General features: G+C 43.0%; 1 protein-coding gene across 1 annotated transcript in view; it reads right to left on the bottom strand.

Annotated features, from left to right (window-relative positions):
* ADARB2 (adenosine deaminase, RNA-specific, B2 (non-functional)) overlaps positions 1 to 20,007 on the bottom strand; it is a 114,382-nt gene that overhangs the window by 39,804 nt on the left and 54,571 nt on the right. The window contains exon 4 of the mRNA XM_009325546.1: positions 6,265 to 6,433. Coding sequence (XP_009323821.1) covers positions 6,265 to 6,433 — 169 coding nt within the window. The remainder of the gene's footprint in view (positions 1 to 6,264; positions 6,434 to 20,007) is intronic.

The raw sequence follows: 20,007 nt of genomic DNA, 5'->3' as shown, positions 1-20,007 counted from the left end.
CTAGATGGGGACACAGCGCACAGATTCCATTAGCAACAGCTGCCCAGGAGGCCAAACCCTCCCAGTCCTGCAGTTTGCAGCAATAGCTCGCATTAAGGCTATGCTGCCGTGTGGTTCCTCAGATGATTTACATTTGGGAAGACATGGGTGATTTCTCTGACAGACAGCTGCCTCTAATACGTACGTTTGGGTGATGGTCATGGTTATAATTTTGAAAGTGAAAATGTGATTAGTGAAATTATGATGAGACTCCTTTCCCTCTGAAGCCCTGGTCCTTCCCTCAAAAACTCAAGGGTCTTTTTGCAGGAATAGCTCTGAACAGAATGGCACCTGCAGGTAATGATTTTCCTAGGAGGCTCTTAATAAGCCAGAATCCTACCTGTTTAATTCACTATAGGACAGCCCATTAACCAAGGTGATTTCTGCTGGTTTCTCTGTCTCCTGTTAGTGTAAACAAGGGTGCTTTCTACTCAGCCTCGGAGCAAGTCCTTGGCTTTAATCCAAGCTGCCTCTGCCTGTTTTCTCCCGGTGCAGCCTCTGTGCTATTGAAGCTGTTTGGCTGTCACTCTTCCATGGTTTGGGTGTTTTGTCATTTTTTGATGCCGGGATTGCGTTTGCTGTCAGGAGGAATTTACAGGCACATTAGCTCGCCTGTCAGGGACAGGGAGCCACCCCGGCTGCTGAGCCGGGGCTGCCACATGCAACTCCTTCATTTTCTGCTGGCTGTGGTGGAATTTCCCAACTGCACTAATTACATTATCGCCCTGATGCAAGCCTCTGAAATAATAAAATACCTGTAAGTCCTGCTGCTTGGACTTTAGAGCAATTGCAGTTAGTTTTAAATAATTCACTGCAAAATCAGCTGGGAGAATACAAAGCTGTGCAGTCCTAATGCCTGCTATTATTATGTTAGACCTCACCAAAGTGGGGGGCAGCTTGTAGTACTACAGTTGCTATGTAGGGTTGTAGCAGTCATTCTTTGGGCTGGATTTCAGTTCACAGTAATCAGCACCCATCCTGTTTTTACTGGTTATTGTTTTTCACTGATTAACCTTGCTCTCTTCCCTCTCCCTGAGTACCAAGAAGGGTCTGGAACCAGTGTGGCTGATGGGTTGGGTGATAGACAGCTGCTCTAAAAATAGATGGCAGGGCTGGAGGGCAAGGCAGCTTGACTCTTCCTCCAGGAGGCTGAGATCCTCCGTATCACATATGGTCCTGACCTGCCTTTGGGATGGTTTTCTGGGGGCTGAACTCAAACATGAGATTCATCCCTGCATAGTGGCTGAATAGGTATAATAACAAAACTCTAAGAATATTTTTGCAAGAGAGTTTGGGATGCAATATCATCTACGGTGGCTTTGCAGAAAGTCTTGTGCATGGGAGGCTTGGGGGATTTCAAACCTCAGGGGGACCCTGGTACCTTGTAAAACTGGGCCAAGTGGAGCATGAGATGCATTTCTGCAAAGTCACTTCTCCCCCAGCAACCTGTACACTTCTGCCTTCCCTCTGGGATAGTAATTTTGAGCTGTGATGGGGAGAATGAGTTTGCAGTAGCAGTCTTTTGCAATGCCACTTTGCACAGCCATACACACCTGTACAAAGCAATGAAGAGAGAAGCCCACAGTGAGCCCACAAATGTAATTCATTATTAGAGTCATTTCCACATGCTGGCAGAGAGCCAATTCTGGCTAAGAGAGCAGAATTTGTCCCTAAACCTTTGCCTGTTATGAATTTCTGTGGGAGAGTTAGGATTTGAGGCTGATTCAAGAGGAGCATTTAAGAATATGCTAAATTCTAATCTTGTGCTTAAGTTCATTATTTAGCATAACACATGCATATGTCTTGAGCTGACTTCAAGAAGATTTAAGCACGCACTTATGGTTTCATATATGCAAAGTGTTTTGCTGAAACAAGGCCTCACTCTCTAAAAGAGAAGTGAAGGAGCTGTTTTTATCATGTAAACGTATGTACGGGAAGTTTCTAGTACTATATGCTACAGCATGGCATCCTAGAGAAACTAACAGGAGGCTTAAAATGGAAGGAGCTGTGTCCATTGAGGGGCTAGTGGGACAAACGTAAGAAATTGTAAATGTATAACAAGCAGCTGGTTTTCCTGGAAAAAACCTTAACTGGGCTGGATGAAGACTATTCCTTGGTTTGTATGTATAAAATAAGCAGTGGTTTACATCTGACTCGCTGGAAGAACTTAGCTAAAATCATCGCTCCGGCACCTGCAGGGCCACTACGGCAGTAAGACTGCTATGGCGCTGATTTGTTTTAAGAATAAGCTATTAGTTTTATTTTTCTTTAAAAAAGAAGAGTTGGATTTTCTTTTCTTCCCTATTGGCCAGTTGGTATAAATAATGCCACTGAAATCAATGTGAATTTTACTGCCATCATTGCAAGAGAATCAGACTATGGTATTTGTGTACTTTTTGACAGTGATTTTTAGAAAAAGCTTCTCAAAAGGTCTTTCTTGTCCTTCTTTTGTACATCAGAAAATTTTTGTCTTTTCATCTTTTTCGTGAAAGTCTTGAGAACTGGAGGATTATGGTTGTCATAAAAATGAAATCTGGGAGGGCTAAGGCTTTTAATCAGACTGGTTAGAAGCTGCCAGGTTTTAGTTGTGCTTTTAGCTTTTATTTAACTCAAGCTCTAGACAATGAATTGTTGAAAGAAAGTTTCCTTTTGAAGTATTTGTCACTCTTGCTTCTTAGAGAGGATAAAGTTCCCGTTCTAGAACTCTCTTTCCCAAGAAAAGTCAGGAAAGTCACACCTCTAACATTTAGCAATATGAAGAGAAGGAAAAAAAATGTAATTTACATATTGCTGCAACTTTGGCTTATGGATGAGATTGTTCTACAGTTTAAATATCTGAAGCAGTCACCCTATGCTCTCTTTATAGAAATGGAAAAAAATTTGCCCCAGTACATGGCAATTCATCTCACACACGACAGATACTTGAATAGGTCTGCTGAGTCCCACTCCAGAGATGCCCATCCACTGGTGATAAAAGGAGCTTTGGGGATCTAGTTCACACTTGACTGACTTTTAGACATCTCAAGTAAGGTGTCAAGAAGTAAATTCAACTCAGTGCATCCATCTCTTTTGGCCATTAATTATCTATCCTGGCCCTTGCTTTCTCCAGCCTGCTTGTCCCTGCTTTTTGAAGCCTTCATGCTACACTCAGGCAAGTACATGTTTTGCTTTCACTGAGGTCAATGGCAGTATTTGTAAATTCTGGAAAAGTGGTTCCTTTTCAAGGACAGCATTATATAGAAAAATAATTCTTGTGCTAGAAGTTCCTGAAGTTTGAAATCCAGCTGCAGAGATCAATTTGAGCAGGTAGACTTGGCGGGAGGAAGATATGTGGAAAATAGGGAATACTCTCCACAGAACAAACTTGCCTGTTCCATAGGGAGGAATGGAAAGTTTAAGCTCTTTGAGGCAAGAACTATGCTTTCATTCTTTTCTTGGGTTAGGGAATCATCTTTTTGGTCTCAGTTCATATACGACTTTGTACAACAGATTCCTGATCTGGGAGAGAACTTTAATTTGGGCTAGGCTAATGCAAATGCATAACAACGTAGAAACCATGTTGGTGTTTCCCCCAGGCCTGAGGAGCTGGTGTGCAGGGAGTCCCAGTGGAGCTGAGTTAACATGTCTGTCCTAAAAAATGTGTCCTTTTACCTATGCGGTAGCACCATGTGATTTCTCTGCCAGTGAGAGTTGTCTCTCTTTTTCTAGAGAAAAAGGGTAAATCTGACTGCAATGTGCAGAAAATGTGTTTGTCATTTCATTTTGAGCACCCCCATTTGCTCGCCATATGACAAAGCTCCCAACGATGGCATAAAACTGAGTGTAGCAATAAATACTAGAATTGAAGAATATATTATAACACACAGGTTTGCTTCCCCATGGAATACAAAAAAGCAAAATCTGATTTGACAATATCTCCAGCTCTGTCTTGCAAAGGTGCTTAGCCTTGACAATTTTGGTTGAGATTTTTATCGTGTGTGCTGGTCAGGGAAGAAGTGGTGTCTGCTCTTGGCTGAACACAGAGTGATTTGAAGTTATTGCGAACAGAGCTTGTGCTGCACTGAGGATTCTCTTAACAAAAGACTGTTAACATTGATCCAAATAAAATAATAATGTGACTGAACATGTTAGGGAGGTGGATCAATACAATAGTTTAAGATACATTGGTAGCACTTGTTTCCCAAGAGACCATAGCACAAAGCAAGTACTAAGGCTGCTACACTGCTGAAAACATAATAATTTAATATAAACTTGAAAGCAATTCAGATTGAAATAGAGAGAATATTGTTTTTGATTAAACCATTCAAGGCTCTTGTCCCCCTTTGTTAGTCAAGCTCATCTACTCAATATACTCTCTTGCCTTCAACCCCAGCCTGAAGTGAAAATAACCATTATTCCTATTACCATTGCTTTGGTGCAACAGTATCATAGGTGCTCACAAGAACACACAATCCTGCTCAGGTTAATCCTTGTGTCTGTGACCTGATGCAAAACCTTCTGAAGTCAAAGGGAGTTTTTGCACTGAAGTTAATGGCCGTCAGATAAGGTTATGTGAAAATGCAAGCAAGGATGGAGGGCAGAAGAATGATCTATAGATAAGGGGGTTTTTGTTCGTTTTCTTTCCTTGCTTCATTCCTTGGTTCCTTCCATATAATAAATGCCTCCTCAACTTCACTTCTGCTCAGTTTTCATAGGATCATAGGATAATTCAGGCTGGAAAAGACCTCAGGTCTCTAGTACAACCTGCCACTCAGAGCAGTTTGCCAGGTTGCTCAGTGTTTTATCCACTCAGATTTTGAAAACCTCCAAGACAGGAGGGAGACTGTACAAGCCTGCTGGGTGACCTGTTCCACTACTTGGCTATTTCCATGGGGACAGTGTGTTCTAATATTCAGACTGAGCTTCTCTTGTTTCAGTGTGTGCCTGTTGTCTGTCATCTTCTTCACCTTGGTAAAGATGCCAGCTCCATTGTATTGTTGACATATGCTCTGCTGGGTCTGCCATCCCATCTCCAGGCTGACCAGGCCCAGCTCCCTCAGCCCCTCCGCACAGGCCAAGTGCTCTGGCCCCTGAGCTTCCAGGTGGCCCCTGCTGAGCCTTCTTCAGGTGATGTCCTTCCTGTTTTGGGGGACCCAAAACTGCACATGGTATTGTAGATGTGGTCAATGAGTCCTGAGTAGTGGGGGATGATCACATCCCTTGACTGACTCTTCATACAGGCTGGGATCCTGTTGACCCTCTTTGCTGCCAGGCACACTACTGTCTCACGTTCAGCTTGCTGTTTGCCTACAAACTTTGTGCCTTTTCAGCAGAGCTGGTCCCCAGCCAATAAGGCTACAGACTGTGTTGCTGCAGGTCATTCTTTCCTCCTCAGCGTGGGACTTTCTGTTTGTCCTTTTTGAGTTTTCTGTCAAAGTTCCTGCTGGCCCAGTCCTCCAGCCTGTCCGGATGGCAGTCCAGCCCTCAAGCATATCGACGGGTCCTCCCCACAATTTGGTGTCCTCTGCAAAGCTTATAAGCAAGCACTACATGGCCTTTTCCAGATTGTTGATAGTCATGATTAGTGAGGTCTCAGGATAGACCTCTGCGGTACCCCACTTGTTACCAGCTTCCAGGCAGTGTATGACCCATTAACTATTTAAATGGTAACAAGGTGGGTTTGGCTGAAGACAGAAACAATAATTTCTCTGTAATGACTCTACATGCTGTAACATTTTAAAACATCATAATGAAGGAGTGAGTGATAGCATCTTGCACTTTGGCACAAAGTTTACTGTACTGTTAACACTCATTGGTTGTCTAGTGAGTCAATGAAGGCATTAATGATCAATAAATCACTTCCTAGAGATATTTCAGCAGCAGCAAGGAAGACAGGAAAATGTCTGCAGTGAGCAAAATGACCCCCTTTCAGTCCCTGGCCAATGAATGATGCTAATAAGCCTGCACGTAAAGATTTGTACAAAATCATCAGGCTTCATAAACCCAACTTTATGAGTCATATCTAATAGCTACTGAAAGAAAATCAGCTGAAGTAAAGGAGCTCATGACCCAACACTGTGGACTATCTAACTCTCTCAATTTTTTCTGTGCAGTGTATTGGTCCTTCATCAGCCAAAGGCTCAAAAACAACAACATAAAGAAACAAATAGTTCAAATGCCTGGAGGATGGATCTGTTCTACTGAAGGCCATATAACATTCCCTAAGCATCAACAGAATTCAGTTACCTTAAGTGTAGCTCCAGCTGTGAGTAGAGGAAGTGAACAAATGCCCTTCTTGCCACAATTTCTGCATGGCAGTCGTTGACTGCAAGCCCTTGGTCATTAATGTATTCCCCATTTATACATTTGGTACCCGATGACAGCACAATAACCTGAGCTTGCCTGATGTCCAAACCTGTAGGAAGAAAAACAAAAGGGTTGTGAAATTGCCGGGGGTGAGTACGATATCATAATTGTTAAAGATCTCACAGCCCACGCTTTGATGTGGCAGCCCAGACAGTCCTAATGGGATGCTTGTAAAGGTGATGATATGGCCTTTGGAATATGCAGGTATCTCACATCTCTGTGTTATTAGAATAATAAGAGCTCTATTTCAGTCTTGCTGCTAATTCCAAGATAAAAGCTTGCCACGAATTTTACTTGTTAAATCAATAACTGCATCATAGGAAAGCACATGCTGTAGGGAGGTAATAAAGATCTCCTGCAGTGCTGATAAATGGCCAGGTTTTTATGAGCTGTTTTCTGGTGGGAACACACACTCCCTGTAATGTTAGGTTTCATTGCTGTTGCACTATAAGTACTAAATAAAATGTAAATAACACTTCTGGAGCTGCTCTTTAAAAATCTCAGAGAACAAACAGATCTGAATTTCAGTCCTGTTTCCTTTTTGTTTCTCCAAGAGCAGCTACATCAGTGCCTTTTCCACTGTGGTCCCAGGGATGGAGCATTCATCACTGAGAGCAGCTTTGTTCCTCCATTGCCTCTCCAGATAATGGTGATGGCAACTGAAAGACATGCCTTTCTTGGTCCAGATAGACACTTTCTAGGATTAAATCCTGATTTCCTTGGAGTCAGTGGCAAAATGCTTACAGACTTCAACAGGGTTTCGCTCTAAAATGTAGCTCATTCAGCCCTGTGGACAATTTCAAAGAACAGTTAAGAATGAACTGAGCCCAAATTGAAATCACCTATTGAACAGCACATTTCAGGACACATCTCTCTGAATACCAAAGAACAGAGGAACAACTCTTAGGAAAAAGGACTTTTCTGGCTGACAGGTGCTTCCTCCAGATATGATGAAGTAGCTTAAGAGTGTTAGACTGTGTTTGACAGCTGTACATGACTGTGTGTAGGCAAACACATGTACAGTATAGCAAGTCAGACTGCTGATGTTGGCGTGGTTGTGCTCATGTAGTGTCACCTGAGATGCCCTCGGTGCCCTGCCTAACTTCTGGTTGTTGCTCCAGGAAGGTGGGGGTGTCCAGGGGGTTTTGTGCCCCCCTCACATGTCTCACATGGACATCCATAAGGTGACTCAGTGGAAACGGATGCCTACATTTACGCAACCGAATCAAGCCCTCAAAGTCTGATGAGTTATTGACTAAGACAGGCCTGAGTCTGCAAGTACCCATAGGGGGAATGGAAAAAATCTCACCATGGGCCATGGTGATGCTGTTTCTATGATGTTACTTTAGCTGTAGAAAAGCTTTAGGAATTATTTTATAGAGTCAGCAATATTATTTTTTTCTTATGATGAAGCTTATTGAGTCGTAGAAAAACCAAGAAATTGCAGAGATTTTCTGAGTTGGAAGCACCATGCTTGGGGCCATGTTCCCTCTTAAGATCCATTGGTGTGATATGAGAAAACAGCTGAATGGAGAAGGAAAGTATATTGGAACAGGCTGCCCAGGGAAGCGGTTGAGTCACCATCCCTGGAAGTATTTAAAAGACGGGTAGATGAGGCGCTTAGGGACATGGTTTAGTGGGCATGGTGGTGTTGCGTTGACGGTTGGACTCGATGATCTTGGAGGTCTCTTCCAACCTTAATGATTCTATGATTCTATGATTCTATATTTTAAACATAAAGGGCTGGTGCTGCCAGTGATGTCCTAGTTTGTAAATAGGACCAATAATACTTCATAATCTCCACACATCCACTAGTGGTGGATGACATGCTACAGCACTGTTGCCATGCTTAATGTATATAATAGCAAATGATACCAAAATTATCTCATGCCTATATCAAAATGATAGCTACATCAGTAGCTCAAAAGGTGTAGTAGTATTGTGGCATTGCAGCATTGTGACATTTGTAGGAGAGGTATAATCGTGAAAAATTCAGTTAATCACACCTGACCCCCAGTTGTGACAGTCTCAGACAGAAGTTGTTCTAGGTACTAGTGACAAAGTACACGTCACTGTATGCCTGCGCCAGAAGTTTAATCTCTATTTGTTACTAGAAATGTGGTTCTAACAGAGTGCTTGAGAGTATTTAAAAAAAAAAAAAAAAGAGCTGGCAATCTAGAAAAGCTGAGAGGTGAAGATGAGAGCATGTGGGAGAATGCAGTGGAGAAATGCAATTACAAAATGTTTGTGTTTATTCCAGCTTTATTACTAGATAAAAGTTGAGGTGGACAAATGGCTCCTTCCCTTCAAAGAAAGGTATTTATAATCTGTACATTAGAATTGCTTTCATGTCACTTTGCTTTAGGGTCACTACTTTCATGAGAAAAATAAGAAGTCTCTTAGATCAGACACATGGCCATCTAGCTAACTGTGTCCTTCACATGGACTAACACCAAACGTTTCATGAGGCACTGCCTGCAACAGAAGTGTTTGAGTCCCACTCAGCATCTCAAAAAGTAGTGTATACTTTCCTGAACAGTATATAGTATTTTCCTTGGCTGGAAGGTTCATGGTAGGAATCAGCTATTTTTTGGTTCTGTTATTTATTTTCCAATGTACACAGAGTTTTATTTTCCTCAGTGCAGCAGAAGTACAGCAGCAAGAGGCAACTCCCTCATTCAGAAACGCATGAGCTTCTCCGTCTGCCATCCTGCACCTGAGGACCTCTGTCAATACTCCTTCTCAGGGCAGTAAGACCAACTGCTTCCTTCTCCTTACATTAGCATACCCCTAATGTGCCTCCCCGTCTCCCCCTTCACCTCTTGGTCAAAGCACTAGGCTCTGCAAATACAGAGCAAACCATCTGGGGAAGCCATCCCGCTCTCCAGGAGCTATACCTTAACTCACTCCTCCCAATCAGTCCAGTGCACGGTGTGATGCCTTTTATTATTTCAATAATTTTATCCATAAATAAGCTTAATTCTTTCTCTTTTCTAACATGAGTGTAAGATTGTGAATGCACCCAGGTTTTTCTCTGAGGTCTGGATTTATTAAGAAATTAAACACAAAGGCACCCAACACCTATTGATGCAGCAATAATACGAATGCCTCTGATGATGTTTGCTATCACAATGTCCACCCGTACAGTAATAGCAAGTGTGTTTGGGATGTTCATTTTGGGGTGAATGAATTCCATATGTTGGCTTTCAGTGATATGGGGCCCCAGTAGGTAGTCACGTGTGGTCACAGCCTGGGGTGTCTGCCAGTCCTGGCAAGCTGTACATGTTTGCAGAACATCACTTAGATGTTGCCCGGGGCTGGAGGCAATGGTTTCCAAGAATTTGCAGAACTGGCCTGAGTGTTAAACATTAAAAGTCTCCATGTATTTTCCATTTGCAATGGCAGAAAATAATCCATGTTCCTCTATGCTCAGAAATACCCAGGAGTTATGTCTCACTACTATGGCACTCAGAAACACAGGTGTACATGACTTATGCATTAGCTCTGAAATATTTACACCTCACTGGGGAGCCAAATGGGGAAAGTGATCTGTGACCAACGCAGCACCATTCAGCGCTGCATGTGAGGGCACCCAGCATGATGAGAAATACTTCCAACAACCTGACAGTTGCCCGATGTGTTCAGGAGCATATATGCTAACAGATTCTCCTCTTGGATGCCTTGTTTTGTACATACATAGAGTTGGAGGTTTATCCCCTGTGAAATGCTTGATATTATTTCCAGTGAACATAGGAGGAATTTGTCTCTGAGAATAAGACACGTGATGCCTAGTTGATGAAGGCAAATTTTAACATTGACTGATCACATTGGCATTTCAGGCAGTATTTCCAGCTCTTGAGCCTAGATACTTGCTGCAGTGATTCAGAATTAATAGGCACTTCTGTACATTTGTATATTTTGCATAAAACCCAGTCATTGCTAACTCTTGTTATTAATGTTTACTTCCTATTTTATTTTGCCTGCAGAATACTTCAAATTTCTCAAGTGATTTCTATTTACAGATGTCGAGCTACCTCCTAAACATTGATTAATTTAACCTCAGAAGTGTGGCCGATCTAGACCGGGCACATCATCAGGTTGTGCCTAGGAAAGCTGCAGCGTTGGGTTTGTCAAAATCCTAAACTAGCACTAACCAGGCACCATCAGTCGTATGCCACCTTTCCTGCTTCGGGGTGTACAGCAGGGTATGGTCCTAGATGGGGATTGCTCTTGGCAAGACCCAAGTTCTTACTGAGGGGAGTCAATCTCAGATGAAAGACCCAGGGGTCTATCTGTGTTTGTCATTTGACAAGCAAGAAGAAATGGGCTACATTATTATGACCTTAACTCCTGACCCACTGATTGTCAGAGTTCATGAGGCATTTCTTTCCCTCGTTGCCTTCTGCGAAGTAATGTTTGAGGAGACATTAGGTTAAAAGTAACTAGCGAACGATTTATAACAGGCACCTGCATTAGGTTTCTATTATTTGCCTAAAGAGTCCTAATAGTTTTCAATTTGAAAAGGAAATGGAGCAGGGGAAAGGAAATTGGGGAGCTGTGTCAGCATACTGGCCGGGTCCTGGCTAACTCTGTCTTGACGTGATGGGAACAGCTGGGAGAGAGGGAAGGGAATTCGCCATGTTTTATTTTCAAAAATTCTGCCAATTAATTAGTTGTATTATAGAACAAAAATGTACCCATAAATGACTCACTGTCTTTGATCACAGATTCAGTCTAATGACCTGGTGAGGTAATCAGTCTTTCTCGTGCTCTGCTGAAAGCCTGACCCCCCCGCCCCGGGGTCCGGCAGGCAGGGTCTCCTCTCACGGCCAGGCAGGGGGGACTTCGACCCTGCTAATGTTCATTTTTTGTGTGTCAGTGATAGTCCAGACTTTCACGTCATAGCTGAGCCATTGAAAAGAAAATGGGTTTTATTATAAGCCATTTTCAGTTTGCTGACATCAGCGGTGGGATTCATTTCAGCTATTCTGGATAACTAGAATTTAGATGTCTGTAGCTGAGCTAATTGCTGTAGCCTCTCTTTATAGTCAATGGAGAGGAACTTTCCTGGGAGGTGATTCATCTGGCCTATTTTAGTTATTTGCTTTTGCATAGTCTGAATTACACCTCTATATTGCCAGCTTCTCTTCACGAACTCTGAAGACCTGTAGACAGCAAGCAGAACTACAGCTTTCTACACTGCAGACAGCTGCTTGTGGGAAGATTTCTCTTATTGTAAGTAACCAAATACCATGTGCAAATCAAAACTCCTCAAATCATAAGATGGCAAGCAGAGCAAATGTAGTGCCTTTTAAATTTTTTTTTCCTGATGTTTAAGCTTTTTGAGGTAATTTTTTCAGTTTTTTCCCCACAACAATTAGGGATGATTGTATTAAAGCTAATATATTCATGGGTGGCCATATTGCCTCGGGCTGGGCTATTACACACATAAAGCAAACAGTGCTGTCTTCCCTACGTGATCTCCCAAAACATCAGTCCTGCAGCCACAAAGCTTGCAATAGAAATGATTCAGAAACATGCTGACAGAAGAGACAGTAAGCAAGAAAAAATACGAAGGTTTGCTCAGCAGATAAGTTGGATATGGAGAACTGACTGACATCTTATGGACTACAGTTATGAGCTGTGCTTTTAAGTCAGTCATGTCCATAAACACAAACTGTTTACACCCATCTGCTTCGAGACACAGCTGTACCAATAAAACCAGAGAGTTTTGGCTAGTTTAATCAATGTTTCTACTGACTTTAATAGAGTTACTCTCACTTCTAGTGTGCTATGATCATTAAGACCTTCCATAATACAGAATTCATAGCCCTGCGTATTTATGTGTTGAAAAAGGAAAATCACTAGGTAATTGCAAGAGGTGTTGACTGTTATGTGCAATCAGAAAACTGCGTTTGCTGACATGAAATCTGAATCACACAGGCTCTATATCGGAGAACTTCTGTGGAATTCAGTGGGCTTAATTCACATTGAACAGGATGGAGTTTGCAACTGCTAATGCCAGCATACAACTGGGATCACACTTTGCCTTCCTCAGCAGCTGTCGCAACACGTAGAGAAACACCAGTCAGTATGCAAGCATCTATTTCGCTGCATGTTTTAGACCCTGCTAGTGGTAATGAAATCTATCTTCTTTTTCAACATGACACTGTGAAGACAACTCACTGCTCGGAATATATTCATTTTAAATTAGAAAAAGTAATCAGAAAAATCAGGTTTGATTAATTAAAAAAACTCCACCTCTTTTATTGGGTTGGAGACAACTGATACAAAATCCTATGTGGTAAAAAGGAAAGCCAGAAATAATGATAGTGTAACATCAGCCTTTGTGAATAATTCATGGGGTACAATTTAATGTTGTTTCAAATGGTGCTGCTTCTCTCTCTGATAAGCAATAATTTTATGCTCTTTCTTTACCTTTTTTAACAGATCAGTCAAAAGGATTGTCTATTGTTATCTGCAAAAAAGTGTATTTGGAATAATTTTCAAGGCAGCTTAATAGAGCTCTGATCACAGAGGAGGTTGGTTTTTTTGGGTTTTTTTTTTTTTGATACCCTCTACTCGTAGCTGAATAAGTTCAGGTTTCCATTTCAGGTTTGTTTAGGGAAGGAAAATGTCTTGATGCTACCTAGCACTGACAAGTCCTACATTATTTTGTGTTACCTTCTTCCCTGGCAGCTCTACCACATCCTTAGAATGGCTTTAATTTTGTAATAAGAGGTGGTCAAGACATGAAAGGGCAGTGATGCTGGAAAAGCTGCCTGTGGGGACACACTGTGGGCACAGTCCTGTGCCTCACTGCCCCAAGGCAGGTCCCCGAGCTGGTGCAGAGCCCTGTGGGGGACTGCACTGCCAGGCTGTGGGCTGTGCTCACCGCCCTGGGTGCGGGCAATGTCCCACGCAAAATACTTCTGCAAAAGAGGCAAATAGCTCTTCTCCCCATCTCCTCCTTGAAAAAAAAGCTGGAAAAGGACATGTTTCTCTGAAAAGGAGTTGAAACAGTTGTCCCTGTTTGTTAATGCTTGTGCAGGGGTTGGTCTATGGTTAGAAGTGAGGGATGCGTTTACCCAGGTCTGTCAGCCTGGGCTCCCTCTATTTGCCCCCATAACTTGGTGATGCATCTACAACCCACTCTTTTCTGAGGTTTCAAGAGGAGTGAAATCAAGATGCATGTGTGAGGAGGGAGCTGAGGACTGAGGGACTGGTGTTAGTGGCATGGTGTACCCTGCCCTTCAGTTTCAATGTAGAATATGCACTCCTGACACAGGGAGCTCTGCTGTCCCCAGCTCGGCACGGAGATCAAAACCACACTCGTGACTCCAAAAAAAATTAATGTGTAGCCATAAGAGAAGAATTGCCTGTGTACGGCAGGCATGATTAACAGTATGCATATAGCTATTAACAGTATACATTTATCTGCCAGCCATAAAGACTCTGCTGCAGCTCATTTTTTCCCCTCCATTTTCTGCTGTACCAGTGGTGGTGATTGTGATCATTTTAGTGACAAACGGGAGCCTGGGACTTCAGTGAGCACCTTGGCTGTATCCCATAGCTCGCAATTGGGTGTCCCGAGGAGCAGCCCTGAGGTGGATGGGAGCAGCTGATGTGAAGAAGCGGCTGACCAGAAAACTGGGAAGGAAGAAGCATGTTAAGGGCTTATGAAATGTAATAGCAGAAGTCTGAACAGAGGGCAAATACATAGCTAGCAAATATTAGGAATAAAGAAGTTGTGAGCAGTGAGGTTAAAGATATTTAGGGGTATAAATGGAACGTAATGCTGGAGTTGCACAGGGATTTCTTTTCCTGACGTCAAACTGTGGGTTATGTGAAAATGAATATATTGTATTTCTGTAGCAAGAGAGGGTGTAGAGGGAGCCTCTGAAAGCCTCGTATTTTCTTCCTTTATTAATGTGTTGGGTAATCCTGCCTCTGACTGCGCTGCCTGGGGAAGGCTATTCTCTGTAGTGCTCTTCATCTTCGTCAGTGAATGAGCAGGGGCAGAGGTGCAGTCCTCTCTACCCTGATCTCTGATCCCTCTGTGCAGGGTATTGTCTGAGAGTGGCCGTGGCTCTCCTTTCACAGCCAGGCATAGTAAATTTCCCCCAATACCACGGGGCGTTTCTTTGTGAACAAATTCCAAATTCAGTTCCTCTGGAAGAAAAATCCCTTTCCAACACAAGGCAGTTTTGAACGGCTCGATCACATCGTCGGATGCCTGAAAAAGGACTCTTGCACTAATCCATTTTGCAAGATGTTCCTATGCAGGTCTTTCCGGTAAGTCTCATTCACAGGGAGAATTTCCCAGCCCAGAAAAGAATGGAGAGGATGTTGCCAAAGTGGAGGTGAATCAGAAAACAGGGGAGAAACTATTGAGGGCTGCAGAGGAGAGTGACCCAGCAGGAAAGAGTACAAAAATTAAATATGTAAACCTTTGTTAAGAGACACCTATGAAAGTGGTATAAGTGCCTCTGAGTACCTGAAAAGTGCAAACCCCAAGGAGACAGGTGGGTACTAAATGGGCAACTTAGGGCAGTGTAACTGAGGACCTGGGATGAAATCACAGAAAATAAAAGTCAGGCTGAATAACTGGTGAGAATTATTAACAATGAGATCTGTTAGACTAGAATGGTCTCCCAAAGTAGTGTTGAAAGCCCCATTGCTAATTGATTCATTTAAATCTAGACCGGAAAAAGCACTCAGGAATGCACCACAGGGAACAATCTTGCTCTTGCAGGGAAATGGATTGGATGACCTAGTGGTCTTTCTCAGTTCTAATTTCTATGGTCCATTTCTCTCCTCCCCTTAGCGGATGGAAAGGATGAAATCCCATCAGCTTTGCTTCTGAGGGGTGTGGAAGGAGATGGTGCTGCGCTTGCAAGCACCAGTGCCCTTTGCCTTCCCTTCCCTTCCCTTCCCTTCCCTTCCCTTCCCTTCCCTTCCCTTCCCTTCCCTTCCCTTCCCTTCCCTTCCCTTCCCTTCCCTTCCCTTCCCTTCCCTTCCCTTCCCTTCCTGCCCGTCCTTTGCCTTCCCTTCCCTTCCCTTCCTTAATGTATGCTTTGGAAATCTGGAGGGGGAGATGGGACAGTCAGCCCAGGCCCCTGCATGCTTCATCCCCATACCAAATCCACAAGGATTTTTTTTTTAACCTAAATTGATAGTGGCAGGATCAATGTATTTCCTTTCATGTGAGTTTGAACACTGTTTTTCTCCTCGGGAACAGAGCTGTACAGGGGCTTACAGATAATTACTAATTTTAAAACAGGACTGAACTGCACTTTCCTTGCCAGGTTGCGCTGGTTTTGGCTGGGGTAGAGTTAATTTTCTTCATAGTAGCTAGTATGTGGCTGTGTTTTGGATTCGTGCTGGAAACAGTGTTGATAATACGGGGATGTTTTAGTTACTGCTGAGCAGTGCTGACACAGAGTCAGGTTGGGAGGGGACACAGCTGGGACAGCTGACCCCAACTGACCAGAGGGATATTCCGCACCATATGGTGTCGTGCTCAGCAATAAGACTAGGGGGAAGTTTGGCAGGGGAGCCACTGCCCAGGGACCGGCTGGGCATCAGTTGGTTGGTGGTGAGCAATCACCATCAAGTGTTCATTTGCATCACTTGTCTTTCTTGGGTTTTATTTCTCTCTCTTTGTTATTTTCATTTTTATTACATTATTATTATTATAATTATTATTATTATTATTTCAATTATTATTTCAATTATTGAACTATTCTTATCTCAACCCACGAGTTTTCTCATTTTTACCCTTCCAATTCCCTTCCCGCCATCCCGCTGAGGGAGGAGTGAGCGAGCAGCTGTGAGGTGCTTAGTTGCCGGCTGGGGTTAAACCACGACACAGGTCCTGAGTGCAGATGTTTCTTTCTCTAATAAATGCTATGCCACTGATATCTGAGCATTAAGTAAATTGACAGTCTTATATGCTAGTGAGATCCTTAATTGCAGTGAGAAAGGATGAAATCCTGAATGTGGATTTTGACAGATAAGTACAGGAGGAACTTACTCTTATTTCTTTTTTCTTAAGTGGACTTGCATTTAAAAAGTCTTCCTATGCGCTATACTAAGTCAGTGAAGAAAAAGCAATGGTTGATGTCACTAAGCCTTTATTCACCCAAGAAACTTCTGTTTTTGGGATGAGATGCCCTGTTTGTATTAACATTGGAACAATTTCCAGTTTGGCTTATCACAGAGCAGAATGAAAGTCTGAACCTTCCAGCTCCTTGCTTCACACACTTAGGGATGGAAACAGAAGTGCCTATTTTTCATTTCCATGTTTTACATTAATTATTATATCCATCCTTGTGGCCAATGCAATTATATGTGACACAAAGCCAGGGCCTCACCTGCATCCAGGTTTTGAGAGGTGTCAGTTACTGTTTCAGTCAGAAATATTGTTTAAACAGTAAGAACCAAAAACTAAATCCAGAGACAGTAAATCGTCTGGGATAAAAGGCTCAGTGTCTGAGAAGAGCTAGCTGCTCTGAAATGGAAACCAGAACAACCAGCTGGCATAGTGGGGAAGAAGACATTTGCTGCTGGAGCTGCCCGGAAGGTACCAGTAAGAAGAGCTGGAGACACCTACAGCTTGTGCAAGCTGGTGGAAAATGGGGGCTCAATTCCCTTCCCAGGCTGGGTCATTCTCCCATGGGAATGCCTAAAATTGCTGATACGAAAGGGGTGTTTTCCCCTGTTCTTGCTGAACCTGTGCTACCAAACAGCTAGGAGGACAGAGTTAGGTTAGCCAATAACAGCAATGGGGGGCTGTGCGATGTGCTGGTTGGGGTGCTCACCTCCAAAAGTGAAGCCCTGGTTCTGTTCTTGCTCCCAGCTAGTGCATGCGTTTTATCTAATTTCTGTTTAGTGTAAAATATATAATCAGGCCTGGACAGATGACCTTGAATCTGTTTTTCCCTGCTCTGTACAAGTACAGCAGGCTACAGGGCTGTGTCCCATCTCATATTTTCTGTTTCTAAGTAACGTTATCTTGAACTATTTTCTGTTCCTTAGCACTGATTTAACAGAAGAGATGAAGAAACCCCTAACGTTGTAGGGGGAGTGCTTGCAGTGGCATGCCTAAGCCCATATTTTAAAAGAAGTGATGAACCTGGTGGAGCCACAGTTTTAACTGCAAAACCTCAGACGTCCTTTGAGTGAGAATTTGGAAACCTGAATCTGTTGGGCTGCAGGGATCCTAGTCTGCCCATTATAAGTCCACATTACAATATCCAGGAATAGACTTGCAGCTGTGGAAAAGAGATGCTCTTATGGAGTTCAAAATTATTTAGAGAGAATCTGAAGATTATTGGTTTAAGGTTAATAACCAGAGGAACACAGATTTCTCAGAAAGAGTGCATTATATGGTTTCTAACTAAATATCTATTTACCTATTTTAAAATATTTTGAGAAAACCTGTCATCTGGTGGTGATGTGTCAACCTGGGCACATGTAAGAAGTGGATAATGTTTCCAAGAATGTCAAATGACTTTCTGCCACATCCCGAAGAGCATCAGGCAACAGAAGGTGAAGAGACCTCATGAGATTTGCAAAAGCACGTCAGCAGTTTGGGCACCCAATTTCCATCTTGGGAACTTAAGCCTCATTGAAACCCTGAGTCTCACTGGGACCAGGCTTTTAGCATCCATCTAACTATGCAAATGGAACCCGAGACTCCTGTGAGTCTCTTCTTGAAGGGATCTGCCCTGGACACTAATCTGTAAATTATTCACAGTTCCTCTAACTCGTATGTCTACTTGAATCCCACCTGGGATGGAGCAGATTGATACTCTACATAGGGCCTGAATTTTCTACCGTATTTTACTACTTTACAACTTTGCTATTTAAACTAAGGATCAGAAATCAATTGGCCATCAATATTCCTGATTGTACTTAGACGTCAGGCTTTATGAGTCTTAATATGACTGCAAAGATCCATGGAGACGTATTGTCAACTTTACTTTTTTCTGTTATTCCACTTAGCAATTATTAAGATCTGTTCCATGAGATACAGATTATAATTTCCCATCTTTTATCACAGCATGAAATTGCTATTTAGGGCTCTTTTGTCCAGTTCATCTTTATTTCATACAAGATAACTGAGAAGACCTCCTAGTTTGCTTTTAACATCAAAATGATTGTCAGCCTAAAAAAACAGAAGATAGAAGAAGGGAGAAAATTGAAGTGAGAAATCAACTCATAACCTTTTTCTATGAATGCCACGCTCCTGTGAAAAGGACTAAACTTTCTTAATGCTTCATTCTTAACAAAAATCATGACAAAAAGTTCCTATCAGTATTTAAACTGCTAAGATTTGTCAAACACAAATGGGAAAATAGTGTTTAAATAGCAGTCTTATTTTGTCCGTAATGATTATGGGAGGGTTTTTTTGCGCAAAGAGGATCTCAGCAGTAATAGATCATCTCTGCACTGAGTGACAGGAATACTTTACTGAATCCAGTGATTTCAGGTAGAGCACAAACATATGCCCATATCTGTTCAGGGCTGGCAAAGGCAAACTCTGTGTGTGGTGTAAATAAACAGTGCGAATGCTGCCTGCCTTTAGATCGCAGCACTTGGTGTGCAGCTCACACCGCCACCTCCCACTCCACGCTGACCCAGGCTGGGGCTTCCTATCTCCCAGCTCCGGGTCATAGGCAGCACTGTCCGCGCTCTCTCCTCAATGACCCATGTGCCGGTAGAGCTGGCTGCCCTGCCTGGTGACCCGTGGTGGGACCATGTTCTTCGCTGAGCCCTGCAAGAGCTGCTTCTCATCAGCGGCTCCTCGGCCTCCTGTCATCCAATAATCTCTGACTCCGTGATGTCACTGTCACAGAGGTACGTGACAGTGCTGCGGTTTTGCATTTGTTGGCCTGTGTTAGAAAATACTAGTTTGCTTGCCCTTGTTTTTTTCCAACTGTATCAACTGGCATAATAATAATGATAATAATAATGAAAATAAAATTATTTCTCCCTACAAGCTTCTCAATAAAAAGGTACAGCAGGACAGTGGGTGAAAATAAGAATTCCCAGCTGCACCTGAGAGACAGTCACATAGGAAGGGACGGAGCTGGTAGGTTACCTTAATATGTGACAGCAAGAAACATTATGTCCAGCTATTGTTGTTGCACACCCTGAAATGAAATATTGGTTGATCCTGGCCAACAGCCAAACACCCACCCAGCCTCCTTGCTCCCTCTCCTGTGAGACTGGGAGAAAACAGAAGGAAGGCAAGAAGACTCGCGGTCTTCACCGCGAATTCACAGTTGCTTGGCAAGACAAATGCCATAAACCCAAATGTCTCCCCCTTCTCCTTCTTTCCCTGAGCTTTTACTGCTGAGCACAATGTCATATGGTATGGAGTATCCCCATCATCAGCTGGGGACAGCTGTCCTGCCTATGTCCCCTCCCAGCCTCTTGCCCACCCTCAGCCTACTTGCTGGGAATATGGGGATGGGAGACAGCAAGAAAGTCTTGACTCTTTGCAAGCACTCTGCAGCAATAGCCAAAACATTGGTGTTATCAACCATGTTTTAGCCACTAATGCAAAAGACGATGAAGAAGGTTAACTCCATCCATCACATGCCTGGATATGCG

This window comes from Pygoscelis adeliae, unplaced genomic scaffold (genome assembly GCF_000699105.1).
Source record: "Pygoscelis adeliae isolate BGI_AS28 unplaced genomic scaffold, ASM69910v1 Scaffold175, whole genome shotgun sequence".
Classification (NCBI taxonomy): Eukaryota; Metazoa; Chordata; class Aves; order Sphenisciformes; family Spheniscidae; genus Pygoscelis; species Pygoscelis adeliae.
This window is presented reverse-complemented; position numbering and strand designations above follow the sequence as displayed.